At 36.0% G+C, this 23,721-nt stretch overlaps 1 protein-coding gene and 1 long non-coding RNA gene across 5 annotated transcripts in view; one reads left to right on the top strand and one right to left on the bottom strand.

Moving 5' to 3' along the window:
* Window positions 1–23,721, top strand: part of PIP4P2 (phosphatidylinositol-4,5-bisphosphate 4-phosphatase 2) — a 103,006-nt gene that overhangs the window by 68,811 nt on the left and 10,474 nt on the right. For all 4 annotated transcript variants that reach the window (XM_082434192.1, XM_082434191.1, XM_082434194.1 and 1 more), the window contains one exon: window positions 6,139–6,191. In XM_082434192.1, coding sequence (XP_082290318.1) covers window positions 6,139–6,191 — 53 coding nt within the window. The remainder of the gene's footprint in view (window positions 1–6,138; window positions 6,192–23,721) is intronic.
* Window positions 10,043–23,721, bottom strand: part of LOC309647170 — a 473,470-nt gene continuing 459,791 nt past the window's right edge. Inside the window, exon 2 of the long non-coding RNA XR_014255850.1 lies at window positions 10,043–13,292. This is a non-coding gene — a long non-coding RNA (uncharacterized lncRNA). The remainder of the gene's footprint in view (window positions 13,293–23,721) is intronic.

The raw sequence follows: 23,721 nt of genomic DNA, 5'->3' as shown, positions 1-23,721 counted from the left end.
ATACAGATTATCATTAGCAGAGAGGTTTGACGGCACAAAGATCATAATAAATCAATTGCTTGCAGACTCATATCAAAACCCTATCAGTGAGTGGTGAGTGACAATTAAGCTGCATTTGGTGGCAGGCTTTATAGTGGCAAGTGAGTTGATGTACTTCAGTTGTACAGCTGCATCTAATGGCAGGCTTTAAGTCAGAATCCGACACTTATTTTAGTCCGCGCATGGCCCGCCCATTATTTTGTCTACCACTTCCATCCGCGCCTCTTTCCCGCACTGCGCACTTGTCTCAGTCACAGTTTTGATAAGCCCACAAGCTAACCCTAGCCAAAGTGAGTAAAAAACAAACGTTGCTGGAGAGCTTCTTTGAAAAGGGGGAGAGACCCAATGATTAGACAGCAGAAGACTCTAAGACTCTAAGACTGCTAACGAAAAGAAAGCTGCAGTTAAAAGAAAATACCAAGTGTCCTACTTAAATTATAGGTTCATTGCCACAGGTGATTCACATTCTGCAAGTCTGCTTTGTATAAAATGTGGCGACCGGCTAGCCAATGAAGCCATGAAACCTTCAAAACTGCTTCGCCACATGGAGACCAAGCACCCTGCATTAAAAGACAAGTCTTTGGAATTTTTCAAAAGAAAAAAATGTGAACATGAAGAACAGAAGCAATTATTGAAGGCCACCACTTCATCAAATGTGTCTGCATTGAGAGCATCATTCTTAGTGGCTAACCGCATTGCTAAAGCTAAGAAGCCCTTTACTATTAGTGAAGAGTTGATCCTGCCTGCTGATAAGGATGTTTGTCGTGAACTTTCAGGAGAGGCTGCAGTTCAGAAGGTGATACGTGTTCCTCTTTCGGCTAATACCATAACTAGATGAATTAGCAGAGGATATTGAGGCACAATTGTCAAAGAGAATTAATGAGTCACCGTGGTATGCAATCCAGGTTGATGAGTCTACAGATGTTGACAACAAGGCAACAATGCTTGCTTTTGTGTGATATATTTTTCAGGAGGATGTGCATGAGTATATGTTATGTGCAATTTTGTTGCCAACCAACATCACAGCTGTAGAACTATTCAAATCTTTGAATGATTATATATCAGGAAAACTGAATTGGTCATTTTGTGTCGGGATATGCAGACGGAGCAGCTGCCGTGACTGGATGGCTTTCTGGTTTCACTACTCTGGTCAAGGAGGTCGCTTCTGAATGTGAGTCTACACACTGTGTCATCCATAGAGAAATGCTGGCTAGCTGAAAAATGTCACCTGAACTTAACAACGTTTTGCAGAATGTGATTAAAATTATCAACCACATTAAAGTACATGCTCTTAACTCACATCTGTTTGCGTGACTCTGTGAGGAGATGGACACAGAGCACACACATCTTCCCTTATACACAGAAGCGAGATGGCTTTCTAAAGGTAGATCACTGACCAGAGTTTCTGAGTTACGAGAGCCGCTCCAGAGATTTCTTTTAGAAAAACAGTCACCACTGGCCGCACATTTCAGTGACACAGAATGGGTTGCAAAACTTGCTTACTTGTGTGACATATTCAACCTGCTCAATGAACTCAATCTGTCACTTCAGGGGAGAATGACAACTGTGTTCAATTCGGCAGATAAAGTGGCTACATTCAAAGCCAAACTGAAATTATGGGGGTGACAAGTGAACATTGGGGTTTTTGTCAGGTTTCAAACATTAGCAGAGATTTTGAAAGAGACTGAGCCAGGGCCTTCTTTTTCCCAGCTGGTGCATGATCACCTATCTCAAAATGATCAAAAGAGTTTGAGCATTACTTCCCAACCAGAAAAGACCCCTGAATTGGGAAGGAATGGATCTGTGACCCATTTGTGAATAAGCCAGGTGAATCAACTTTGTCCGTGCTAGAAGAGGATCAACTGCTTGAGACTGAGGATGACGGTGGCCTTAAAAGTATGTTTGAGACAACTTCAAATCTCCATACGTTCTGGATTAAAGTCAAGGCAGAATATCCTGAGATTGCCACAAAAGCACTGTAAAGCCTGCTTCCATTTCCAACATCCTGTCTTTGTGAAGCAGGGTTTTCTGCAGTGACAGCAACCAAAACGAGATTACAGAGTAGACTGGACATAAGCAACACACTTCCGGTGTCACTGTCTCCCATCAGCCCCCGATGGGACCATCTATTTGCAGGAAAACAAGCTCAGGGCTCCCACTGATTCCGCATTATGGTGAGTTGTATAATTATTTCATTATATATTACAATGTAATGATAATAGAAATAAAATGCACAATAAATATAATGTGCTTGAATCATACTGAAACCATCCCTTCCCCCCTCCCCCCAGTCCACGGAAAAATTGTCTTCCACGAAACCGTTCCCTGGTGCCAAAAAGGTTGGGGACTGCTGTATTACAAGATATTTGTGAAGTTTTCGTAAAAGTTCACATAGGAGCTTTTACTGGAATACTGAGACCTATGAGAGAATTATTCCCATGGATTAAGATAAAACAACACTATAATGGACTGTGTCCTCAACAATATTCTTGATTTATAATAACATAATACAATGTAATATAATATCACTGTTCTAATGCTAAAATTAAATTTCCTAGGAATTCACACTATTCACAGTATTCATTTAACAGCCTGGCTGGAACCATGGATAATGTTGAGAAAAGCTAGATTTGTGCTTTCCAAAGTGTATTCATCAGAACACTCATTTTATAGGATAATAATAAGTGTTATGCCAGTAAAGAGTTCCAGGATCATTGGGAATTTCTAAGATTAAAAAATCAAGCAGAATTTTTATAGTTATATTCTTTAGCACTTTTATTATGTAATATGTTAAAATAATAATAATTAAACGATGTTAAATGATTAAATAATAATTAACTTAATTATTATAATTAAATTAATTAAACTTAATTTCTTATAATAAATAAATAATGTTAAAGTCCAAGAGGAAGTTTTATGTAGTATTTGCAAACAACTTTGAGGGGATTGTCTAGCCAGACCAATGTTTTAGGAGACATTGTTTAGAAAATAATTTTCCAGAAGAATAAAGGTAATACAAGCTAGTCCTCCATGAATGTAAAGAAGTTTCTTAAGACAACTGAACAACAGAGAGTTTAATATTGCATCTATGTGGGGCAGGTATTCACTGTTGCTGTTGAAAGGCAGGTCCACATTCTGTGTAGGGTTGACATTTTCCAATAAAATCTACAATATGTGCCTGAATCATAGATGATGGCTCAAACTTTGCCCTGAAGTGGGCCAGTGTAGTACCTTCAGACAGGTTCAGATTTTCTTCACTAGTTCATAGGGTTCTATGGTTTGGTGACTTAGCAGAGAGTGGCAGCAGTTTTAATTTGAACATACTTTAAAATAATCACACCAGTTGCCTATTGTATCCATTAAAAAATAAAACCTAGTAGGGTACTATCAAATGACTAGTTTTAGCAGTATAACTTTCTTACGTGCCTTCTAAAATCAATTTAAAAATATACCTCGGGGAAACTAAGTTTATCTGTTATACAGAATGGTTAGAAATAAGCCAAATATTGGAAGACCTCTACTAAAAATAATTGGGTTTTAGAGAAGTTGCTTTTAATCGTTCTGATAGAAAATATCTATTTTTCACAATAACCAAAATATGGAAACAGTGCAAATGTCCACAATGGATAAATGGATAAAAAAGATGTGGTACATATATACACAATGGAATATTATTCAGCCATGGGAAAGGAGGATATCCTACCATTTGTGACAACATAGAGGGACCTTGAGCACATTTTGCTAAGGGAGGTGAGTCAGTCAGAGAAAGATAAGTACTGTATGATACCCCTTATATCTAGAATAGAAAAAATTCAAACCTGTGAAAAACAGGAAAATGGTGGCTACCAGAGAATGGGAGGTGGAGGATAAGATTGATAGTACAAACTTGTAACAATAAATAAGTCACAGGGATCTAATGCACAGAATAATGAATAGAGACAATAATATTGTACTATAATTATGTAATTGATAAATATCACTACAGAGGCAACCATGTTACAAGATATCTATATATCAAAGTAATAGACTATATGCATTAAATTTGTACAGTGTTACATATCAAATTTATTCAATTAAAAAAACAGGAAAAATTAGATTTTTTTTTCTATTGACACTTCAAGGTTTGGCAGTAAAATTTTAAGAGTGCAGAGGCTGCATTTTAGACAAGAGAATAGTAGTAAATCCTTTCAAAAGCACAGGTATTTGCATTCGTTCAAATAGATTATGACAAAATTATTTCTAATAATAAATATTTTTCTATTCTTAGTTTGCTGCATTTAAGTGAGTACTTACAGATAACAACAAAACCAGATGTGTTAGGTTGCTGGCTGTATAACTTACTAATCATACAATAGAGTCTTAGTTGTTTGTTAGTAATAATTGAATTTATCATATATAATCTGTGCTAAAATGATAAAATTGGACTAAATAATCTCCCGTAGGTTGGTCATCTAAAATTCTAGATTTTCTGTGCCAGTGTGTTAGCCTTCAAGCTTGGATTTTGAGTTACTGTTCTCTTAAGTGTTTCATAATTGCTTCCTCAGCCACTTTGCTTCTCTTAACAATGAAAAACTTAAGTTTGTTATTTATGAATAAAATTTGAAATGGCATTACAAGTTCAACAACTATCCTAAAACTAATTTCAAAAACATGAAAAAGTACTTAGTAAGATTTCTGTATTCTTCACTTCTTAATGTTCTATGCCAATTTCTGTAGAAATCTATGTAAATCTGTTTAGCACATTAATTTAAACATTTTTACTATTAAGAATAAATTAACTTGTTATAAAATAAATAATAAAAGGAACAGTTAATGCTGCTTGAAAAAAAATGTAGCCTTCGTTTGGCATTGTCAGATATTGAAAAATAATCATTGTGAAAAAAGTGAACATTCATGTAAAGTTTCATTTCTAGTTTATTTACCTTGGGACTCTATATTCCTACTGTGATTGAGAGAGATTATTTCAAGGTTAAGTAACTTTCAGGAGGTTTAAAATAAAAATGAAGAAAAAGAAGTCCAAACAAACTCAGATTTATTTGTTCTTTTTTAAAAGCTAATCATTAAAAAATTAAAAAGGAAAAATAGTCAAGTATCAGATACTTTCTGAAAGTTTTCCTCTATTATGTGGAAAACATTTGAATATGCATAACTTATTGAAGCCCTACTATACCTAGAACTTGAGAGTTATGAAGAAAACTGAGTGACCTGGAATCCTAAGCAAAAATTAATTTCAGTGAAAGAAAAGTTATTTTGATGATAAAACTGCTAATGTACTTAACGGAATTATACAAAAGAAATATACACTTTACAAGAAGATATATAGAAAAGCAAATGATGGAAGGGGAGGAAGGTATTTTGAAATATATTTTTTGTGGTAAAGAGTTACTTTTTTTTTTTTAATTTTTAAGTTTTACTTTAAATGTATATTGTACCTCCTTTCAAAGACTTTACTACCAGTAAGCTGTTTCAAGCATCTGAATAACAATACTGTGAGGAAGGTAGCCCATTTTATTACCTACATTGCAGGGAAGAAAATGGAAAGAAAGTTGTCTGTAGAAGGAATGTATTTTGTTACATAGAATAAGCAACTATAGAACAGAAAGCAGCTTCCTGACATTAGTTCTACCTGTATCTAATTTGTTTAGTTTATTTACTTTGTGCATTTTCTACATAAATAGAATAGTTGCACTTTTAGTAATGAGTCTAAATGCTCATGTATTTAAAAAGCTAATCATCAATATTTAGAGGAAAAACAACATTGAAGGTACATGAAATATGTTTTTATTTTCTGGCAGTGGACTGAAACATAAAGCTGAATGAAATGAACCAAATTACAACATTACATCCAGTTTTCATTGTAAAGCAAACCTAGATTGCATCAGAACCTTGAAAAAATCATGGGAACTGTTTCAGAGGGGAATCCCAACCTTTATTTTAAGGGAGGGGGAGATGTGTTGGAGGGGAAAAGCTCATATAACTATGAAAAGGTTGATGGCTTCTGCTGTGATCCCTGAGGACATTTGAACTAAAAGAAACATCTTATCAGATTGGATAGTTTTCAGTTTTTGTTTCCAACATCTCTTCTTATTTGTTTTACAGTGGATGGAACTGAGGTTCAACACTCTGGCAAAATGCCCACACTGCAAAAAAATGTAAGTTCTGTACCACTGGAAATACTGTTGGGAAATATTTGAGAACAATTTAAAGAGTTCAGAATTCTCACTTAAGTAAATTTTGATGTTAAGACATACTATGGGATGAATGCATGGTTAATATATTTATGCTTTTCAAGACTAAAAAAAGACATCTTTGAACTGATTAATATATTCCATTTTGAAACTGAAATGATTGGATCTATTCTCTAAAAGTAAATCAACTTACCTTTAGACAAAGTGAAAATTACTAAAATTATCAGTAACCTGGTAATGATTTTCAAATGTTCTAAGTGGTTATAATCTGTTGCAAATAATCTAAAATTTATATTTTTAAAATGGACTGTATAAAAAAATGGACTGTAATCTTGGAGAAAACCAAATTTTGGGGGGTTTATAATTAGGAAGTTGGATGGCAAAGTTTTTATAATTATTTATCTCTCTTCAGTCAATTTCTCTGTATTCCTAAATGGTGTACCTAAGGAAAATAACAAAAGGCAATATAAAAATGGGAGAAACTGGAAGACATTTTGATTAAAGACATTTTATGCCATCTATTTTGAGAGACCCCAAGTCACCCTAAGATTTTTTGACTTTCTAGGAGAACTAATAGGACTTAGTATACAGTAGTACTCACAGCTTTATGGTGAAAGTATGCAAAGCAAAATCAGCAAAAGAAAAAGGCATGTGGGGCAAAATCTGGAGGAAACCAAGAGCAAGCTTCTAAGAGTCCTCTCCCAGTGGAGTCATAACAGGACTTCATTCCTCCAGCAATGAATTGTTACAACATATGTGAAATGTTTTTGACCAGAGAAGCTTATTAGGTCTAATTGGAGCTGGTCACATAGGCACCTGCCGCATAGCACATGCCACAATTCCATACTCCCAGAAGGAAAGCAGGTATTTGGCATAAGCCATATTGGTTGTACAAGTAATTTAGGCATAGCAACCCACTCTTATCAGTAAGGGAATAGTTAGAACTTTTTTGAAATCTAAGTTCCCAGGTGTCAGCCAAGGGCTTACCTTACAAGCCAACTTGTCTAAGGATAGCAGTGTTAGGCCTGCTATACTCTTTTTCTGCACAGCATCTATTTTGATAATAAAATTCAAAAATTACTGTTTTACACTTGCATGTGTGGAAAGTAAGCAAAGGAAATTAGACTGGAATGTTTTGATAATTAGTATTTAAAATAAAAAATATCAGCTCATGGTTACATTTTTGTGATCCTTAGAATAATATAAATACTATATCTATTTTGAGAGTAAAGTAATCCTAAGAGTGGTTTATAGGAGGAAAGAATTTAAAAGTGTCTGCAAAGTAGAATATATGTAATAAAATATCACCATTTATTTGTGCTAGATCTGATTCCAACTAAATATAATCCTGTGAGAATAACTTCTTTACAGCACATTTCTAGCTTCAAAGGAACAGATATTTCCCTTTATATTTATTTGTGAAATTAATCATATGAATGCTTAACTTAGCTGAATCCAGGACAAGTCTGTACATGGAGAAGCAAAGTGGATAACCCCAAATAAGTGCACAGAAAAATATATACTTCAGGGACATACCAAATACATGTGTGTGTGAATATGTCTGTGAATAATCCATATTTCTGTATGTTATCTGTATTTTCACAAAAATGAAGGCAATTAAATTTCATATATCTTTACGAAGAACATTAAATTGGATTTAAAAAATCTTTTAGAAAATAAAAAAACTTCTAATGATTAGCAGATTGTGTGCTAAGTACAGTGATTGTTGCTTTGTGTACACATATATATTAGCTGTAATCTTTACAAAAATCCTGGATAGCAAGAATTATTATCCTCATTTTATAGATGAGGAACTGTTAGAAAGGATAAGGATTTTGCTCAAGTGGTTTGCTTGGTTGGTTAATTATTTTAGAACAATGGCAATATTTTGCTAATAATAAAGAAGTATTGAATGTCTAGATATTCTACCATTGGTTAAGGTATCGCAAGACTGTATTAATGTGGAGAAGAATTTATCAATTACTTAAGAAACAACTTGCTTTGAAATTCACATGAAATAAATCAGCTTAAATATCATTCTTTGAGGACTGTGTATAGAATTGGAATCACATGCTGAGCTTGGAAGGACTTAGGGCATTCATTACTTATTTGAGCAAAGATGCTGTTATTACATGAACACTCATGGGTCATATCTAGATTTCTTTTCTTTTTGAATGTTTTTCTTAACAAACTGATGAGTCATCTGTTGAAGTAAGATTCTGAGATTTTTTATTTCTTTAAACTCAAATAGCAAATGTTCTAAAATTATTTTTAAGTTATAGAAGTTACTAAATCATTGCTATGAAACTAGCTTGTTATTTTTATATCTCACAAAACAAGTGGGGAATACCTTCCCCCAGGGCTCCAGAGACCAAGAAGCATTTTTTATCTCACTGTTTTTTATTCATGCAATCACTGAGGCTATTGTAGCTGAAGGTGAGGTTTCTCTTTCAATTGGGCAGCTTGTAGCTACTGCTGGGCAGGAGATGTAGTCCTAGCATTCTGAAATGACAACTTGGATGATATTTCCATGAAGATGTTTTAATGGACTTAAGATTAGTAGACATGATGATTTAATCCATGATAATTATCAATGAATATCATTTCTCCTACATCACTGAGGTACTTTGGGGATCTCTTCCTGTCATTTTAATCAATAGCAGACTCATTCTCAGAAGTTATCCTTTTATTTTTCTGTTTAGTGCTTTCTTTTATAATTATTCATTAATTCAACATCCTGTGCTAGGTACTAGGTGCTCAAAATAAAGATATAACCTTGCCTTCAAGGGACTTAGTCTTGTGGGTATACAGAAGAGAATAGACAACTACAATAAAGTTTTAAGTGCTTTGGAAGGGTATACCCAGCATGCTCTGCTCTGAAGAGCCCCTAATCCAGACTGGAGGGAAAGGGAATGTGAATGAAGGCTTCCAGGAAGGAGGGATGTTAAAGATGACTGGGAATGATATGAAAAAAAGGGCCAATGGTTCCTTGTAGAAGGAGCAACCTGTGCAAAGGTATAGAGGTACAGAGGAGTCAAAGTATAGGTGTGCTATGAAGGAAATGGAATAGATAGGGTTTAATGTGAAGGGACAAAAGAGAGTTGGGGTCAAGAATGACCTTGTATCTGAGAGGCTGTAGAACCATTCACTAAGATAGTGAATGAAAGATCTAGAAGAACTGTGTCCAGCAGAGAGATGATAAGCTTATTATGAATGTAGGTATAGAGAGACTCTTTAGGTTTTCTAGATTGGCTAGATCATCATCCCTTGAAATTCAGATCCATCTACCTGCTTTTCAAACCACCAATCTTGCATCAATATGGTCATGGCTTCTTCCTTCCTTTACCAAGACAACTGAGAGCTGAAAAAATTCTATGTTGATTAGCTCTTTACAAATGTAGAGCTTTACATTTCAGCTAAACCCTTGCTTGATATTCCCTATTTAAGTGTCCTTGATTAACTCTCTCCCCCATTCCTCAAAGTGGTTATCTCCAGATATTTTCTGTTCCTCTTAAACCCCCATCCCTCATACCCTCTTCTCTATCTCAGCAAATGAGTTGCCTTCTTCCTGTCTCTCTCAAATATTTGAGGCTATCTGTGAACTCCCTCATCTTCACACTTCCTACCTATAAACATTTTTTATATCTATGCTCACTTTATTTCTTCTTCTCAGAGGGATGCATGTCTCTTCCTTTCAAGGCATATCTCTTTAGTTCATCTTGGCACCGCATTCCTCCAGGAGTAAAGTAGAATTAGCGTCAGTCCCCACTAGGCCACTGAATTTGCTCTGACAAAATTCATGTCCCAATTGCAAATTTTATTTTTTAAGTTTATTTTTAATTGAAGTTTAGTCGAATTACAATGTTGTGTTATTACTGCTGTACAGCAAAGTGACTCACATACATATATATACATTCTTTTTCATATTCTTTTTCATTATGGTTTATCCCAAGATATTGAATATAGTTCTCTGTGCTATACACTAGGACCTTGTTGTTTATCCATTCTATATATATCAGTTTGCATCTGCTAATCCAAACTCCCAATCCAACCCTCTCACCACTTGGCAACCACCAGTCTATTCTCTATGTCCCTGATTCTGTTTCTGTTTCATAGATAGGTTCATTTATGTCATATTTTAGATTCCACATATAAGTGATATCATATGGTATTTGTCTTTCTCTTTCTGATATACTTCACTTAGTATGATAATCCCTAGTTGCATCCATGTTGCTGCAAATGGCATTATTTCATTCTTTTCTATGGCTGAGCAGTATTCCATTGTATATATGTACCACATCTTTTTCTTTAAATCTTTTTTTTTTTAATATTTATTTATTAGGCTGTGTCGGGTCTTAGTTGTGGTGCGCAGGCTCTAGAGCGCTTTGCAGCATGTGGGATCTTAGTTCCCTGACCAGGGATTGAACTTGTGTCCCCTTCATTGGAAGGTGGATTCTTAACCACTGGACCACCAGGGAAGTCCCTGTACCACATCTTCTTTATCCATTCATCTGTCAACATACATTTAGGTTGTTTCCATGTCTTGGCTATTGTGAATAGTGCTGCTATGAACATAGACATGCATATATCTTTTTGACATACAGTTTTGTCAGGATATATGCCAGAAGTGGGATTGCTGGATCATATGGTAGTTCTATTTTTAGTTTTCTGAGGAGCCTCCATAATGTTTTCCAAAGTGGCTGCACCAAATTACATTCCCACCAACAGTGTAGGAGGGTTCCCTTTTCTCCACACCCTCTCCAGCATTTGTTACTTGTAGACTTTTTAATGATGGCCATTCTGACTGATGTGAGGTGGTACCTCATTGTAGTTTTGATTTGCATTTCTCTAATAATTAACGATGTTGAGCATCTTTTCATGTGCCTATTGGCTATCTGTATGTCTTCTGTGGAGAAATGTCTCTTTAGGTCTTCTCCCCATTTTTCAATTGGGTTTGTTTTTTTGTTGTTGAGTTGTATGAGCTGTTTGTATATTTTGGAAATTAAGCCCCTGTCAGTCGCATCGTTTGCAAATATTTTCTCCCATTCTGTAAGTTGTCTCTTTGTTTTGTTTATGGTTTACTTTGTTGTGTAAAAGCTTGTTAGTTTGATTACATCTTATTTGTTTATTTTTGTTTTTATTTCTATTGCCTTGGGAGACTGACCTAAGAAAACATTTGTACCATTTACTTCAGAGAATGTTTTGCCTATGCTTTCTTCTAGGAGTTTTATGGTGTCATGTCTTATGTTAAGTCTTTAAGCCATTTTGAATTTATTTTTGTGTACAGGGTAAGGGCATGTTCTAACTTCATTGATTTACATGCAGCCGTCCAACTTTCCCACACCCCTTGCTGAAGAGACTTTTTCCTATTGTATGTTCTTGACTCCTTAGTTGAAAATTAATTGCCTGTAGGTGTGTGGGTTTATTTCTGGGCTGTCTATTCTGTTCCATTGTTCCATATGTCTGTTTTTGTGCCAATATCATGCTGTTTTGATTACTGTAGCTTTGTAGTATTGCCTGAAGTCTGGGAGGGTTGTGCTTCCAGCTTTGTTCTTTTTCTTCAGGATTGCTTTGGCAATTCTGGGTCTTTTATGGTTCCATATGAATTTTAGGATTATTTGTTCTAGTTCTGTGAAAAAGGTCATGGGTAATTTGATAGGGATCACATTAAACCTGTAGATTGCTTTCCATTTCTTTGAATCACCTTCAGTTTTCTTTATTAATGTTTTATACTTCTCAGCATATATGTCTTTCACCTCCTTGGTGAGGTTTATTCCTAAGTATTTATTTTTTGAGTTGTGATTTTAAAAGGTATTGTTTTTTTACATTCTCTTTCTGGTATTTCATTGTTGGCATAAAGAAATGCAACTGGTTTCTGTATGTTAATCTTATATTCTGATATCTCTCTGAATTCGTTTATCAGTTCTAGTAGTTTTTGTGTGGAGTCTTTAGTGTTTTCTATATATAGAATCATATCATCTGCATATAATGACAATTTTACCTCTTCTCTTCCAATTTGGATACCTTTTATTTCTTTTTCTTGTCTGATTGCTGTTGCTAGGACTTCTAATACTATGTTGAAGAGAAGTGTGAGAGTGGCATCCTTGTCTTGTTCCAGATTTTAGCAAGAAGCCTTTCAACTTTTTGCCATTTCATTTTATATTGGCTGTGGGTTTGTCATGAATAGCTTTTACTATTTTGAGATATGTTACCTCTGTACCCACTTTGGTAATAATGTTTATCATGAATGGATGTTGAATTTTGTCAAATGCTTTTTCTGTATCTATTGATATGATCATGTGGTTTTTGTCCTTTCTTTTGTTTGTGTGGTATATTACATTGATTTGCATATGTTGAACCATCCTTGTGAACTTGGGATGAATCCCACTTGGTCGTGGTTTATGATCTTTTTATGTGTGGCTGGATTTGGTTTGTTAATATTTTGTTGAGAATTTTTGCATCTACATTCATCAAAGATATTGGTCTGTAATTTTCTTTTTTCATGGTGTCTTTGTCTTGTTTTGGTATCAGGGTGATGGTGGCTTCATAGAATGTCCTTCAGAGTGTTCCTTCCTCTTTAGCTTTTTGGAAGAGTTTGAGAAGGATCACTATAAGTTTTTCTTTGTATGTTTGGTAGAATTCACCTGTGAAGCCATCTGGTTCTGGACTTTTGTTTGTCGGGAGTTTTTAAATTCCAGATTCTATTTCATTTCTAGTGACTGTTCTATTCAAATCATCTATTTCTTCTTTCAGTTTTGGTGGGCTGTATGTTTTTAGAAGAATGTTCATTTCTTCTAGGTCTTTGAATTTGTTGGCCTATAATTGTTCATAGTATTCCCTTGTGGCTTTTTGTATTTCTGTGGTATCAGTTTTTATGTCTCCTATTTCATTTCTTGTTTATTTGTATTCTCTCTCTTTTCTTCTTGGTGAGCCTGGCCAGAGGTTTGTCAGTCTTGTTCATCCTTTCAAAGAATCAACTCCCGTTTTTATTAATTTTTCTTTTTTTTTTAATCTCTGTTTTGTTTATTTCCTCTCTGATCTTTATTATTTCCTTTCTTCTGCTGACTCTAGGTTTTGTTTGGTCTTTTTCTAATTCTTTTAAGTGGTATGTTAGGTTGTTTATTTGAGATTTTTCTTGTTTTCTGAGGAAGGCCTGTATCTCTATGAACTTTCCTCTGATAACTACTTTTGCTCTATCCGATAGGTTTTGTATGGTTGTGTTTTCATCGTCATTTGCCTCAAGGTATTTTTTTTTTTTTAAATTAATTTTTATTGGAGTATAGTTGCTTTACAATGTTGTATTAGTTTCTACTGTATAAAAAAGTGAATCAGCTATACATATATCCCCTCTTTTTTGGATTTCCTTCCCCTTTAGGCCACCACAGAGCACTGAGTAGAGTTCCCTGAGCTATACAGTAGGTTCATATTAGTTATCTATTTTATACATAGTATCAATAGTGTATATATGTCAATCCCAATCTCCTAATTCCCCCCAACCCCCTCTTTCCCCCTTGGTATCCATACATTTGTTCCCTATGTCCGTGTCTCTATTTCTGCTTTGCAAATAAGATCATCTATACCATTTTTCTAGATTCCACATATGTGCATTAATATACAATATTTGTTTTTCTCCTTCTGACTTACTTTACTCTAGGTCCATCCACGTCTCTACAAATTATCCAGTTTCGTTCCTTTTCATGGCTGAGTAATATTCCATTGTATATATGTACCACATCTTCTTTATCCATTCCTCTGTTGATGGTCATTTAGGTTGCTTCCATGTCCTGGCTATTGTAAATAGTGTTGCAATGATCATTAGGGTGCATGTGTCTGTTTGAATTATGGTTTTCTTTGGGAATATGCCCAGTAGTGAGATTGCTGGGTCATATGGTAGTTCTATATAGGTATTTTGTTTAAATTTCATCTCTGATGTCATCATTGACCCATTGGTTTTTTAGTAGCATGTTGTTTAGTCTCCATGTAATCATTTTGTTCTCATTTCTTTTTCTGTGGTTAATTTCTAGTTTCATGCTATTATAGTCAGAAAAGATGCTTGAGATAATTTCTATACTCTTAAATTCGTTGAGGCTTGTTTTGGCCCTAGTATGTGATCAATCCTTGAGAATGTTACACGTGCCCTTGTTTTTTTTGGATGTCATGTCCTGAAAATATCAATTAAGTCTAACTGTTCTACTGTATCATCTATTATCTCTGTTGCCTTATTGATTCTTTGTCTGGAAGATCTGTCCATTGATGTGACTGGGGTGTTAAAGTCTCCTGCTATTATTGTATTCCTGTCAATTTCTCCCTTTATATCTGTTAGTATTTGTTTTATGTATTTGGGTGATCCTGTATTTAGTACATATACGTTGATGAGTGTAAAATCCTCTTCTTGTAGTGGTCCTTTTATCATTATATAGTGTCCTTCTTTATGTTTCTTTATGGCTTTGTTTTAAGTTCTATTTAGTCTAAGTATTGTGACCCCCACTTTCTTGTCATTTCAGTTTGCATGGAATATCTTTTTCCATCCCCTCACTTTCAATCTATTGTGTTCTTTGCCCTAAAGTGAGTCTCTTGTAGGCAGCATATCATAAGCTCTTGTTTTTTTTTAATCCAATCTGCCACTCTGTGTCTTTTGATTGCAGCATTGAGTGCATTGATTTTTAAGGTACTTCTTGATAGATATGTATTTATTGCAATTTTAAACTTTGTTTTCCCATTGATTTCATATTTCTTCTTTATCCCTTTCTTTTTCTTTTTGTTTTTACTTTTGTAGCTTGATGATTTTCTTTTGTATTATACTTATGTTCTCTTCTTTTTGGTTTTTGTAAATCTATGGTATGTTTTTGATTTGTGGTTACCCTGTTTATCAACTATTTTAACCCCTTCCTATATCTACTTGCCTTAGACTGGTAGTCATATTGGCTCAAACACATTCTAGGGAAAAAAATCTACATTTTCTTACTATCCTCCCCCACATTTTATGATTTTGATGTCCTCTTTTACATCGTCATGTTCATCCTTTTGCTGTTCATTGTGGTTATCATAACTTTCACACAAAAATTTTTTGATTTTTGTTTAATCTGTGTACTGGCTTATTTAAGTAATTTATTTTCCAATTGTGATTTTCTCTTTTCTATAGATTCTTACTTCTTTTCTATTTAGAGAAGACCTTTCAATATTTCCTTTAGGATAGGTTTAGTATTGCTGTATTCTTTTAGCTTTTGCTTGCCTGAGAAATTCTTTGTCTCATCTTCTATTCTAAATGATAATCTCGCTGGGTAGAGTATACTAGTTTGCAGATTTTTCCCTTTCAGAACTTTGAGTATATCTTGACACTTGCTTTTGGCCTGCATCACTTCTGTAGAGAAATTAGCCTTTTTGGGGTTGCCTTGTAATTAACTCTTTGCTTTTCTCTTGCTGCCTTTGGAATCCTCTATCTTTAACTTTTGCCATTTTTGTTATGTCTTGATGTAGGTCTGTTTGGGTTTATCTTGTTTGGGACCCTCTCTGCTTCCTGTACCTGGATGTCTGTTTCCTTCTTTAAGTTTGGGAAGTTTTCAGCCATAATTTCTTCAAATACATTTTTGATCCCCTTTTCTCTTTCTTCCCCTTCTGGAATCCTTATTATGCATAGGTTGGCATGCTTTATATTATCCCATAGGTCTCTTACATTGCTTTCATTTTTTTTTTTTTCATTTGGCTTTCTGTCTTCTGTCCTGATTGCATGATTTCCATTATTCTATCTTCCAGGTCACTTATTCGTTCTGCATTATTGTGTTATGTATTACCTTTAGCTCAGCTCTCATCTCTGCAAATGAGTTTTCTAATTTTTCTTGGTTCCTCTTTATAGTTTCTAGTTCCTTTTTACAATACTCTGCATTTCTATTGATAGCCTTTCTTAATTCCTTCAGTATTTTCATTATCTTCTCTTTGAAATTTGTATCTATTAGACTGAAGAGGTCTGCTTCATTGTTTGTTCTTTCAGGGGTATACTCTTGGTCTTTTAACTGGGAGTGGTTCCTCTGCTTTTTTGTTTTACTTATATTTCTCTTACTCTGTGAATTTAGGAGAAACAATTATCTACTGTGGTCTTGGAGGGCTATTTATATGTAAGGTTGTCCCTGTGTAGCTTGTGTGGGTGTAGTATGTTTGGTGCAAGGGCTGTTTTTAATATGGATGCCTGTTACTTCTTTCTTCAGTGTGTGCTGGTTGTTATTTCCTTGATAGGGGGTGCTGGTTTAGGTTGCTGGTTTCTGGTCTTGGGGCTTTTGGCAGCAGGGGGTGGCTCAGGCACACCCCCTGGGGCATGCAATGGGAATGGAGGTGGCTTACAACCACTCCTGGAGTTCAAATGGGTGGTAGTGGGAGCCCACAACTACTCTTGGGGTCTGGGAGGGCGTCGGTAGGGGGACCATGACCACTCCTGGAGTCCGGAAGGGCATCAGCAGGGGCCCATGACCATTCCTGTGGTCCAGAGGGGAGTCAGCAGGGGGTGGTAATAACCACCCCTGGGGTCCGGGAGGGTGTCGGCAGGGGCCCAGCGACCACTCCTGGTGTCTTGGCAGGCTTCAGTGGAGGCTCAGGACCACCCCTGGAGCCTGTGCAGGCAGTATCCTGCCTCTGTGAGCACGTGCACAGGGAAAAAAGCTACAATCCAGGTCCCGCCCCTCCCTAGTGCAGTCCCCAAACAATGGTGACTGGCCTCTAAGGTGGCCCAGGCTTCCTTGGTGTACACCCCCAGCAGTGGTCACACTGGATTCCAGCCCCCCCAGTCTGTTTCTACACAGCCAACCCCAGTCTTCTTCCTGGTTCTGATCTCCAAAGCACGAGTTCCAGCACACAGTCCCTGCCAGAACCAGAAGATGGGCGTGCCAGGCTGGGCTGCTGCAAACCAGCTACTAGTGTTGTCCTTGGAGGCTCTGAAGCTCCTCTTCCGTCCCGGCTGATCTCCCCACTGCTGAAAGGGCTTCCCAGGGTGCAGGAATCTTTCCTCTTTCACAGCTCCCTCCCAGGGGCACAGGTCTGGTCCTGATTCCTTTTTCACTTTCTTCTTTCTTTCTTTTTTTTTTTTTTTTTTCTGTTTTCTTTTTTCCCACCCGGTTACATGGAGATTTTCTTGCCCTTTCAGCAGTTTGAGGTTTTCTGCCAGCATTCAGTAGATATTCTGTGAGAATCATTCCATGTGTAGATGTATTTTTGTTGTATTTGTGAGAGAGGGTGAGCTTCATGTCTGAGTACTTTGCCATCTTGATTGCTCTCCCCACTTGCAAATTTTAATAGATCTGTTCAATCTTCATTTTCTTGTTTTCTCTTTAGTATTTGGTTCTGTTGATTACCCTGCTTTTTTTCCTTAAAATTTGTTCTTCTTTTGGTTTCAGACGTCACTTTCTCCTGGTTTTCTCCCACTTCTCAGAACATTCATTTGCTATCTCCTTTCTTGGCTCCACTTTCTCTTCCAAGTCATTAAATATTGCTATTCTCCAGGATTGGAACCTAATCACAATATATCTGTGCTTTCTCATATGTTTTTATATCATTTATATGCCACTAAATCACAACCAATATACCATTAAATCACCCCAGATCTCTCTTCAGACCTTCAGATGTAAATATACAATCTGTATTCACCATTTGCCTGTAGTTATTTCAACCTGGTGTCCCATAGGCATCTCAAACAGAATATATCCAACTTGCCCACCCCACTCTGCAAACTAATCGTCCTTGTGTATTGATGAATAACTTACATTAATGAATGTTTTGCTATCTGCTCAGCTGACCAAGCCAGAAATCTGAGTGTGTCTTTATTCACAATATCCAAATGGAAACAGGTCCTGTCAATTCTGTCTCTTGACATTTCAATTCTGCTCTCCTATTCTTACTATTTCTATTATATATAGTTCAAGCATTCAGGATCTCTCACCAGGACTACTGCAATAGCTTTCTAATTTATCTCTTGGTCTCCAGCCTTATAGTTCTCTTCCAGTTTATTAGAGTAAAGGTCTCCAAGTGCAAATATGATTTCAAACTCTCTGGCTTCAAACCTTTTAGTAGCTCCCAAATTCATGGCCATAGCATACAGCTGTGCAGGTTGTATATTGCACAACCCAAGGAGGTGCCGTTGCCATTGCTATTTTAGGTTTTTCTATTAGTGCCATATGAAGTATGCTAAGGAAAGATATTTTCTACTTATTGACATAAATGCATCATATAGACTATTACAGGCCCATTGGCTAAAATCCAAAATCAAACTCTAAACTTCTTATCAAGATTTATACAACCCTCCAAGTTTAGATATTTGCCTAACTTCTCTAGTGGTATCTTTATTATGTTTTCTTCTACCTCTACACACACCACCAGCCTCAACAAATTCTTCTACTGCCATAAATATACAAGAGAGTTTCTTGCTTTTGTCCCTTAATCTCCTGCTAGGCCTGGAGTGACCTGGCTCATCCCTTTCTCATTCCTGTTTACTTGGAAAACAACTACTTAACCTCACAGATTAGCTGAAAATCCCTTTAATTTTACTCACTTACAGAAACCTTCTCTGGAAGAAAGGTTATTTTGCTGCTTGTTCCTTGAACAAAAGTATTATTTTTTCTAGCTGAACAATGCTACTGTTAGCAGCTAAGATGACTTACTCTCCCATCTATTCACATCTTACCCTGTCCTTAAGCTTCACCTAATAAAGCCTTCCCTGGCTACCTCATCTGAAAATTGTGCTTAAATAACACTGCTTGGCACCATCTTTATTTTCCTGGTGTCCTTCACAATGCTAGTGTTTCACAGGGGAGTGTTATGAAGGGGAAGGTAAATAATTTGAAGGGTGAATAATCAGATGTTTGAGAAAACTTGCATGATCTTTTCCTCTTGGATAGTCAGTGTCCACATTTTTGTATATTAGAGGCCCTTGACTTTCACATCCAATAATATGAAAGACTAGTTAACTATTACAAATATCCTTTTAAATGCATTGTTCAGCTCATATGAAAGTTAAGAAAATCCCCAGGGAACAAAAATGGAGAGCAAATGACCACCAGCGCTGTCCTAAGGGTATTTATCAATACTAGGGACCCAGAGACTAGGGTTTCAGTGTTCAAATGAAGAATGAGAGAGAAGGTCTTGGTATTGCAGAAGGTGGAGATTTGGAATACCATCCCTCCCCACCCCCAATAAAGGACTATTCTTCATGAATAGAGTAGGTCAAGGAAAATGTCCACCAGAAAAGGAAGAATACACATGGAAATTTTTATAAGAACAGTGAATTTCAGGTTTATATTTTACCAGGTTTATATGGTATAAGAAAACCCAGTCCCAGAAATCATTTTAAAGTGGTTTAAGATTGGTATCATTCTACGGAGCCTGGGAAAAGCAAATGAAAATTCTCTGTGGATGAAGACATTCCTAAACCATGCCTGCTAGGATTTCTTATATTAAGGTCTGTCAAAATAAGTTCTCAACAAAAATACCAACATGAGGAAACAAGATACAATAAGCAGAATTGACATTGATAACAAACAGCATAACTAGACTTCTAGGAACTTCAGATATTATAATGTTAGGTATAGAATATGTTATAACCATGTCTAAATTTTTTTTTTTAATAGAATTAAGAGAAGACAGATAAGAGTCTATAAGAAATGACCTGGGCACATACAAAAACCTGTACATGAATGTTCATAGCAACTTTATTCTTAACAGCCTGAAACTGGAGACAACCTAGATGTCCTTCCATGGCTGAATTGTTAAACAAACTGATTTACCCAGACCTTGACATACTATTCAACAGTCAAAGGAATGAACTATTGTTCATCTATGCAACCGTTTAGGTGAATCTTTGGGAATTTATGCTGAGTGAAAACCAGTCACACAAGGTGGCCTACAGCATGATTCCTTTTATATAACAGTTTTGAAATGACAGAATTTTAGGAATGGAGAACAGTTGCATGATGGTGTGGTGAGTACAGGGGGTGGGTAGGCAAGAGGGAGGTGAGTGTCGTTATAAAAGGATCCTTGCAGTGATGGAACTCTTCTGTATCTTAACTGTGGTGGTGGGTACATGAACCTCCACATGGGATAAATTGTACAGAATTAAATATACACATACACACAAATGAATATAAGTAAAACAGGAAATATGAATATCAGTGGATTGTATTAATGTCAATACGCTGGTTATAATATTGTACTGTAGTTTGCAAGATGTTACCACTGGGGGAAATTGGGTAGAGGATGAATGAGAGTGCTCTGTATTATTTCTTATAACTGATTTTGAGTCTACAATTATTTAAAAATAAAAAATTAATTAACCCAAACAATAAGCAGGCAGGTTTTGAAAGATACAATAAAACTTCTGGAAATTAAAAATTACAGAAATGAAAATACAGTGGAACAAGCTAAACAGCAGATCACATTAAGTTGACAACTAAAGTTGTGGATTGGAAGATAAAGTAAATTACCTAAATCCATCAGAGAGGCAAAGATGAAAATAATATTAAAAGAAATAAATATAAGAGCATCTGATATATTTCTGATCTAGAAGGAAAAACTAGAGAATGGGATAGAGGCATTTTGAAGAGATAATCCCTAAGGATTTTCACATCTATGAAAGATATGAACCTGTAGATTCAAAAGGAACAATGAAATCCAAGCAGAATAAACAAATATGTTATAGTGAGATTACAGACAACCTAAAATAAATAGAACATATTAAAAGTCAGATTTTTAGTGTGAAAAAGATAGCAGCAAATGTCTCAACTGCAACAATGGAAGCCAAAAAGTTTAAAAATACTTCAAAGTTCTAAGAGAAATTAACTGTCAAATTGTCTAAACCATCACAGACTAATGAAGGTAAAATAAAGATATTTGCAAATGCAGAACCAACTAACCAGCAGTAACAACCAAAACAGACTGGTTACCATTCTGATACCCTCACTAAAAAATTGATAAAAGATGAATTTAGGGAAAATATCCCTGAAGAAATTTCTGCTCTGCAAGAATAAGAAAGTATAAACCAAGAAATTCTAAACATTCATCAGGAACACTAACTATATAAAATACCAAAAACATAACAGTAATAGTATTAATGCTAACAAATTGGAAGAAACAAAAATAGAATTGAATTGAAATATTGGGACTTCCCTGGTGACGCAGTGGTTAAGAATCCACCTGCCAATGCAGGGGACACGGGTTCAAGCCCTGGTCCAGGAAGATCCCACATGTGGAACAACTAAACCTGCGAGCCACAACTGCTGAGCCCACATGCCACAACTGCCGAAGCCTGCATGCGCCCCCCCCTAGAGCCTGTGCTTCACAACAAGAGAAGCCACTGCAATGAGAAGTCCGTGAACTGCAACAAAGAGTAGCTCCTGCTTGCCTCAACTAGAGAAAGCCCACATGCAGCAACAAAGACACAACACAGCCAAAATTAAATAAATAAATAAATAAATAGATAGATAGATAGATAGATAAAAGAATTGAACTGAAATATTGAAGAACAAGAACATGTAAGATGGGAGTGGAATGTTTAGAGTTAAAGCTTTCTAAGATCTTTGCATTTATTGGGAAGATAGATTTACCAAATGATTTTAGTTTTTAAAAGGTATGCATATTAAAAATTTAAGTGCAAGTGCTAAATAGATAAAAATAAATTGTAAAACTTTCTAAATAGTAGGTAGAAAATGAAATAACAGAATCATAGTCAATCCAAAAGAAGTCCAGAAAAGGGGGTAGAAAAGCAGATAGAGAAACAATAGAAAACCAAAATAACATTGAAGGGATAATCAATATATATTGGTTGTCAGAATATATATAATTAGACTAAACTTGTCAATAAAACTTGTGAGAAATTATCAGACTAGATTTAAGTACATCAGTATGCAATTTGAAGAAGAAACACATGAAATGTGAGAACATAGAATGAAAGTAAAAGGTGAAACCATGAAACACTAACCAAAAGGAAAGATATACCAGGCAAACACTAACCAACAATAAAATAGCAATAGTAATATTAGTTAAAATAGCAAAGACTGTTGTTCTCTTTTTCCTTGCAGTAGAACTGTCAGTCTTAATGGACACCCAGCTGGAGACTGCATTTCCTAACCTCTCTTGCAGGTAGTTGTGACCATGTGTTTATGTTAGGGCCAATGGAATATGAACAAAGTGATGAATACATCTTCCTGATACTCTCCTTAAAGACAAAAACTGTTTGGCCTCCTTTTCTCTCTCTTCCTCCAATTACTTGGAAAAGGCAACTGTAGCAGAAGACTTGTTACCATATTGAGTCAATGGCAATCATAGAACAGATGTAAAAAGAGTTATTATCATTATGGTCACTTCATCAGAAATATAAATTTTGAACTTGAGTGCAAAAAATAATCTAACTTTGAAATATGTAAAATAAAAATAGATAATTATAAGGAATCTGCTCTTGTAGATCGACATAAATACTATTGACTGAAAAAAAATGCACAATGTGAGAGTTGTGAGTTTTTATTGGGGGCATAATGAGGACTATAGCCCGGGAGACTGCATTTCAGATAGCCCTGAGAAACTGCTCCAGAGAGGGAGGGTGGAAGGTCAGTATAATGTGATTTTGGCAAAGGGGGAGTACACGCAGGCAAGCACATATTTTTTGCAGTAGGTTGCTGCTAGTCTCATGAAGATTACCACTAGTCACAAGGAGCAGACATCATGAAGGATTTTAGTGCTTTTCTAGATACAAGGAGATAGAAGAATTGGGCTCATAAAATCTGAAAATATCTATCTGAAGACCTGTTCTGCCAGTTTTTCCCAGAGGACAAAGTGCCTCATTCCTGAACTCCACCCTGAACTCCTTTCAGGGGATGTTGAAGGTCAGCAGCTGCAGTGGCTCATGATTTAATCCTTGTAGAGGTAGATGACAAGTGCCAATTTGTAGTTGGCAATACAAAAAGCAAAACTGTAATATTTTTAGAAGAAAAGATAGAAAAATATTTTTATGACAGAAGTAGGAAAGAATTTCCTAGACAAGGCATAAAAAAGTACTAACCTTAGAGGAAAAGATTGATAGTTTTGACTATATTAGAAGTACTTTGTGTTACATTGGTATCATTAGTAAATACTCATGATCAAAATATGTTATTAAAGTTGAATTTATAAAAACAGACTATAAGAAGATATGTGCAGTATATATAGCTGCATGGAATAGTATGCAGATTATATAAATGTCATCTATGAATCAGTAAGTTAAAGACAGCCCAAGGGGGGCTTCCCTGGTGGCGCAGTGGTTGAGAATCTGCCTGCTAATGCAGGGGACACGGGTTCGAGCCCTGGTCTGGGAGGATCCCACATGCCGCGGAGCAGCTGGGCCCGTGAGCCACAACTACTGAGCCTGCGTGTCTGGAGCCTGTGCTCCGCAACAAGAGAGGCCGCGATAGTGAGAGGCCCGCGCACTGCGATGAAGAGTGGCCCCCGCTTGCCGCAACTAGAGAAAGCCCTAGCACAGAAACGAAGA

The sequence above is a fragment of the Balaenoptera physalus genome, assembly GCF_965194825.1.
Source record: "Balaenoptera physalus genome assembly, chromosome: 17".
NCBI lineage: Eukaryota > Metazoa > Chordata > Mammalia > Artiodactyla > Balaenopteridae > Balaenoptera > Balaenoptera physalus.
The sequence above is the reverse complement of the archived record's forward strand: the minus strand, read 5'-3'. Positions and strand labels throughout refer to the sequence as shown.